General features: G+C 35.4%; 1 protein-coding gene across 2 annotated transcripts in view; it reads right to left on the reverse strand.

Moving 5' to 3' along the window:
* Positions 1-5,851: 5,851 nt before the first annotated feature.
* Positions 5,852-6,844, reverse strand: part of LOC103137744 (alpha-1B-glycoprotein) — a 10,343-nt gene continuing 9,350 nt past the window's right edge. For both annotated transcript variants that reach the window (XM_016671319.1, XM_007551644.2), the window contains exon 11: positions 5,852-6,218. In XM_016671319.1, coding sequence (XP_016526805.1) covers positions 6,135-6,218 — 84 coding nt within the window. In that variant the 3' untranslated portion in view covers positions 5,852-6,134. The remainder of the gene's footprint in view (positions 6,219-6,844) is intronic.

The raw sequence follows: 6,844 nt of genomic DNA on the forward strand, positions 1-6,844 counted from the left end.
TTCATTATCGCCACTATCACTGCCTTCCAAACTCCTGCTGGCATGAAGTCGTTGGAGCAACATCATGAGAGAGTCAACCCCGAGCCTCTGGTGCAACAATACATGTTTGCCAAGAGGGGGTGAGAATTTTATAAAGACTGCACCACAATTTGTAGTTTATTGTGCACATACCAGTAATTTTATGAAGGACAGGAAGAACTTATATGTTAATATCCAAGGTTAATTCTTTATTCACAGGGGACAAGCTGTTTGTTTCCAACAAGACAATTCCTGATAGCACAAATAACAGGGTGGAAATTGAAATTGCCTTGGTTCCAGAACCCTCCGCTGTAAAACAATCACTTTAAATTTGTTTATTGAAAAGTTCAATTTATCTATTCTTAATTCTACATGTCCTGCTGATAGCTCTGGCTCAGTTCCTCCAAAGCCAATTTGTGATCCCATTTTGCCCTCTCCTACTTCAGTTTTGTACTCAGTGTTGTAACAAACCATTTATTACCCATATCCTTACGAAAATGTATGTTAGTTTGATTTTATTTGTAGCTAAGCATTTTCTAACTACAGTTTATTGAAAATATTAAACTTTATGTTTGCAGACAGACTTCAAGCTAGAAGTATTTAAACCACAACATGAAGATGCCTGACTTAATTTACAGGACGCTTCGTCCAACGTTTGGGAGGCGTCACTGAAAAGGTCTGACATCCTCTGAGTTTCAGACGAGGTTTGATGAATTTCCTGGACAGATAATGATAAAAATGTTAAAATATTGATTGTAATGTAGTTTAAATGTGTATACATATATATATATTTTATATTTTTATATTATGCTTTTTTTTCTACAAGTTTTTTTCTACAAGCTGTAAGTCTGTGTCACATATGATAATACAGAAGATATATGGCATCTGATGTGATCAAACCAAAACAACCCCAGGTGGCCTCCTAGTGACAAATATTCACATTACCACATTTACCTTCAGCAGACATGAAGAGATTTCATAAAATTACTTTCACACCATCAGTTTGTCCAAGTAGTTATGGGTACAAATTGTCCAAAAAAATTTGGGTGCAAAACAACCCAAACTCCAACCGAATATAAAGAGAAAGAGGTGACATCATGTCCGGACATTATGATCACAATATTAAATACAGTAGATGATAGATGGATGTATACTTATATTGAGCGTTAAACAAAGCTGATGCCACAAATGGATACATTACAAACAATAAAAACTCATGTTGAACACTAGCGTCACAAAAAAAATATAAACCACAACAAAATGCAAAAAACATAAGACTGATCAAATGTTATCCATTATTATGAGTGCCAATGAGTCAGTTTCACAGTAAATGCAGCTACAGTGATAATACCCTGAATTTCATGCACAGATGGCTTCAGTTTTCAGTCACTTTGTATCGCGTGTGCGTATGCGTGTGTGTGTGTGTGTGTGCTTTCACAACACAATGAAAGAGATCCTTCGTTTGATTTCCCTTCAAGTGGAAGTTGCTCTGTATGTCTAGCAATGCTTAGTGTGTGGGTGTGGCTCTTTGCTTTGAAGTTTGTGAAAGGTTGGATTAAATAGCTGAAGCTGAGTCACTAAAAATGAATTTCAACACACCTGATTTCTGTCATTGTGTGGAGTGGGGGAGTGGACCAATACAATTCACTGTTAACACTTGCAAGATAGAATAGAGCCTGTTAATGAGTCATACTGCAGGATCTAGCAGTGTGACAGAATATCATGTTCTAAAATGTTTTGTTTTTTTTAAGATTTAATATTTTTAGTGACGTTAAAGAGTTTTATAGCGACAAAAACAAAAGATTATCAGACCTGTTCTGTATAAAAATGCTCTTTTTCTCTGTCCTCAGTCATACTATTGAAGCAGAACAGATTTTATTTTTGTGGTTTTCATTTTTTTTTGTGGCATGCATTTATATTAAACGTTTCATAAATAAAAGTTCTTAGACAAAGTGTCAAATATTCACAGATTTTAGCCATTTGCAGATGGCTGTGGTCCCTATCCCCCATGACTACCGGAGACCCACTATATTTTAGTTTGACAGTCCTGTTCCAGGACATGGATGTAAACCTGAGGGTCTGAAATTTTCACAATTCAAAGAGCCATTTTTGTCCTTATTGTCACTAAATAAAATTAGTTTAGAGCCACAAAATCTAAGTCAACCTTTAAAAGAAAACAAAATGTAAAATTGATTTTTTTTTTTACAGTTAAAGAAGCACAATTTTACTTTGTAAAAAAATTATATTCATAGTGTGTCATTATTCCTATTATTATGGAAAACACATCATAACTACAGAAACCAGTCCATTATTATAACATTAAATGCGACAAATTAACCACAATCTACCAAGATTAAACACAGCCATCTCAGTAATTTATGACCTCACAGTTTTATTGATAGAGACGGGTGGTATAATGCAAGGGTTTGATTAGAATAATTTAAACAGGCATTAGTCCTGTCATGTTAAAGCACACGGCATATGGAGGAAGAAAGCAAAAAATAAGAGAAGAAAAATCCCAACCCAGTTTGAGTTTTGAAAAACTCAAACTCGGTGTTGAACATCTGTAAAATGAAGCCTAAGTGTCAGAGGAGTGATTCTTTGGAGCATCACGCCCGTCCTCGTGACACTCCCCACCGCAATTACACTCTGATAGCACAGTTAAAGTTTAAACCACCCAGACAGAAAGGATCACAAACACTAAGCAACAAACCCAGTCTACGAAATGTTTACACACACATTCATCTGAACGCATGCAATTATATGACTAACACCTAACAAAGACTGAAGGACAGGAGGGCCCAACTTTCTATTTAAGCAGGTTTACCATAACAAAGAGATTAACCAGACAATTCACTTCAACTTGCATTTTTTTGTTGACTTTCAGTGTGGATCTCACGAGAACTCACCACCCAGCAGTAATGAAGGAGGGAGGTGCTGAGAGAACCAAAACAAACTTTCTGTTTTATTGTTATCCTGAACCCTGACACTGCAAACAGTACAGACTCTAATGAGTCATCTCTCTTTTACTTGTACTCTTTGTTTCTAGGGGGACAACGTTATTTGTGCTATTTTTCAATACATTATCTCTTTTGGGTCGTTCAAATCATTTCAAATGCTTTCTTTGAACTTTAGCTGCTTTTAAATCGTTTTCAGTTTATTACTGAGTTGCTTTTAAATTACGTAATTTTTGTTTCATTCAGGGTTTAAAGAGGTAACAAAATGATTTTCAAACAACTATTAGCTGAGCACTTAGCTCACGCTGGATAATAAGTTAAACATTGTGTTTTAGCATAACAGGCTAAAACACAACCTGAAAGATGCCTCACAGCTATGTGATGCCTCATAGCTTTGTGAAAGCCATGTTTTCACATAGCTATTATGTGCAACAAATAGTTTTTGGTATCCTTCCATTTTCTGTGTACAATGGATAGTCATGTCAGATACGAAGCTGGGAGAGAAAATAGGTATAAAATCAATCAAAAGAAAAACCCTGAACACCTTCATAAAACCGGGAGAACTATTGATTCTATTTTTTTTTTCCAGGTATGGCTTAAAAGCTCTGCACAGTACAGTAACTCAGCTATTACACAGTAAATATGCATTTAAAGATGGCTGCATGCAAGTCTACTTTTAGCTCCGGGTGCTATGATGAATTACTTGGGCGCATATTAAAGCCGCACTAAAATATCCCAAGTGAAACATATTTCATAAAGCCAGGTGAAACATATTAAACTGGAAACAAATGACAACAGCCCATACAATTCTAAACTGCTCTTTCTTGTGCTATTATTTTTAATAACAAAGTCGTGCAAGTAAGTATAATAATGCAATATGTGTTCAAGTGATTTGACACACTAAATATTCGCTTTGAAAATCCCAATCTTTAAGGTATTTAAAAGTTTATTGAGTCTATATTTTTGTATGAACAAAGCTTTTTATTGGACAATTGTTTTTTGCTACACGAGCCACTGCAAGTAACTTCACTGAATGAAGAACAAAATAGTTTTATCCATAAATACGCAACAGAGACACATACTGACATTTTATATTAAAGCAAGACTTCTTGTTTGTTCACAAACTCTGTTATTTTCTGTCTGCTGAGCCTGTTGTGCCATTTGGAGGTCAAGTGACAATATAGTAAACAATAAATATTGTCACTGAAATTACCTGAACCTGTTCTAACATATAAACATTACAAAGGCTGAGTATTGGTTTCCTAAGTTTTATGTTAAAGATATTTTATTTAGGAGAGTCTTTCTTCTTCCTACATTTATTTGGTAATTATGTTACTTCATTGTCTCATTCATACCAGAATTTGCACATAACATTTTTTTTGTCTTTAATTATCTAATTTTTAAATACTAAATCAGATGGTCTAATTAGCTTCAAGTTATGTTTTTACTAAATATTTTTAGATTTCTGCAAGTCAGTAAATAATAAACATAGCTAGTTTTAAATTGAAATGCATGTAGCTGACATTAAATCTACGTGTTTGAGAAGTTTGAATTGACCTTTTTTTTTCCAAATGACCTTGAAACAATATTTGCTGTGAATTGAGGCAGTATAAATAAACTGAAACAAATATATGTCAATTGATTAGAGGGTGATTTATAAAATATTGTATGTCCTTAACTCACAGAATGCTGCAGGCTAGCAATAAGGCTAGTGGTGCATTGCTACAAACTTATCAAACTCACATTCCTGTTGCCTTTCTATCACTGCTATAACTCTCTGATAGATGAGCCTAATCACATCATAGCTGAATATCTCAACACCACATGTGTTAATGACCATACAGGAAGCGTATGACTCAGGTGGGCAGAGCATACTCAACAGTCTTCTGCGAATATTTTCACCTTTCAGGAAGTGACTGGCAGGTTTGCGCAGCTGCGAGGCTCAGGAAATGTGATAAATGATAAAAACATGGACCTGCCTTTTTTTCTGTTGGAAGAGAGCCTGTTCTCTGCCCGGTTACTGTGCAACATGAAAAAGTTACATGCTTCTTGCTTCTACATCCTTTTACTACATCACTCATGGCTCATGTATTCTGGGAGAGGTATAAAGACTGTGATGTAAGACACTATAATCTCTTATTATCACATAATAAAACGAAAGCCAGGTAATCACATTACGTTGTAATTGGATGACACTTACAGGATTGTTTGGCTTCATGCATGTCATGGTCACAATGTTCCACCGGATCTGTCATTCGCTATCAAGGACAACAGCTTGACAAATGGCAGTAATTAAGTTGTTCTGCAAGGTTTTTATAACATCAAAACTGTAAAGAAACAGCGCCCTCTGCAGCAACCCAGCGCCCTCTGCAGCAACCCAGCATCTCAATAAAGCATCATTTTACTCTTGGATGTGTAGTGCATATTAATTTCTTAGCCTTGACTGTGATTTTGAATAGTGCTCTCTTTAGAGCAGTTTGTCTTCTGCTTTTAACCAATATTAAAAGCAATGCTAACCATGCTAATTGTGCTAATACATGATGCTAAAGACTGCTGAAAATGTACGCTCACTCTTTTTTTTCTTAAATAATAGTAAGCACTGTTTTAAACTAATGGCTATCACACACACATTGGTTAATATAAATAACTGATACTGACTCCTGGCTGGAAAGACTAGAAAAATTGTTGAAAGAGAAGGAGTTTTATATATATATAAACTTTAAAGAAACTGGTGGTCGGAAGTTGGCCACCAAACTCTGATCAATCCATTTCTAAATTCACTTATACCTCCTAGTAAATGCAACATATAGACTAATTTGTTAATGAATGGATCTTTAGAGTCATAGAGAAAAATACAAAATGTACAGTAAACATTATAAAAAAGATAATAAAATCTGCATTTAATTTCATAGTCTTAGTAACAACAAACAAACATATAAGAAGAAATAATCTTACAAAAACTCCTACACGTAAAAGAAAAAAAGTAGAAACAGGAAATGACCCCTTCCTGTCATGCTGTGTAACGCCAATTGTTGCTTCATTGATAAACCATGAGTAAATTCCCAAATACACACATACACACATGCACGCATGCACACACACACACACACACACACACACACACATGCATACACTCAGGTAGATATGAAATAAACATTTCTAATGCATTGGGGTGGTGAAAGTAGAGAGGGGGCTCCAGAGAGAAGATCTGAAGGGTGTCTCTGTTTCCCCACAAGCCCATTCCTGTAAAGAAACAAACATAAGACAGCCTATCAAGGTGTGTATGTCATTTCCTGTGGCAGGCAGGGTTCATATCCCACCACTGCTTTCGTAGCTAAATATGTTCGCTCACTTTCCGCAGTAAGTTTGCGATGCTTTCAGAGTACCAAAGAACAACAGAAGTAAAACACTAAGATTCGACATAAAGTGTCAAAATATCAATGTCTGTTCAAAATGACTCTTTATTTTTTTTCTCAGGCCTGAATGCTACATTTTAGCTCAACATCAAATCTAGTTTTGGTCTGGAAGAAAATGATCACTAAGATTTCCTGAAGTCAGTAAGTAAGTACTAAAGAAAGCTTCGTCCGATGCCGCCTTCTTTATTTTCATACTTCTAAATAAAATCCACTGCTTCCAAGCACCACTTAATCAGTAAACAGAGTCTGTCTGTGTGTAAAGTAACCTCAGTATCAGTATCAGCATCATGCAGTTTTGTACACTATGTGTACTAATTCTGCACTGTGAACTCACACTATCCCCTCTGTGAAACATGATAGTGGCTGCATCATGACGTGGGGAATTTATTAACATTTTTTTAAAGAATGGGCTTAGACCCTAAGAAAACAAAACAGGTAAATTTACTCTAAAAA

The sequence above is a fragment of the Poecilia formosa genome, unplaced genomic scaffold, assembly GCF_000485575.1.
Source record: "Poecilia formosa unplaced genomic scaffold, Poecilia_formosa-5.1.2 Scaffold43, whole genome shotgun sequence".
Classification (NCBI taxonomy): Eukaryota; Metazoa; Chordata; class Actinopteri; order Cyprinodontiformes; family Poeciliidae; genus Poecilia; species Poecilia formosa.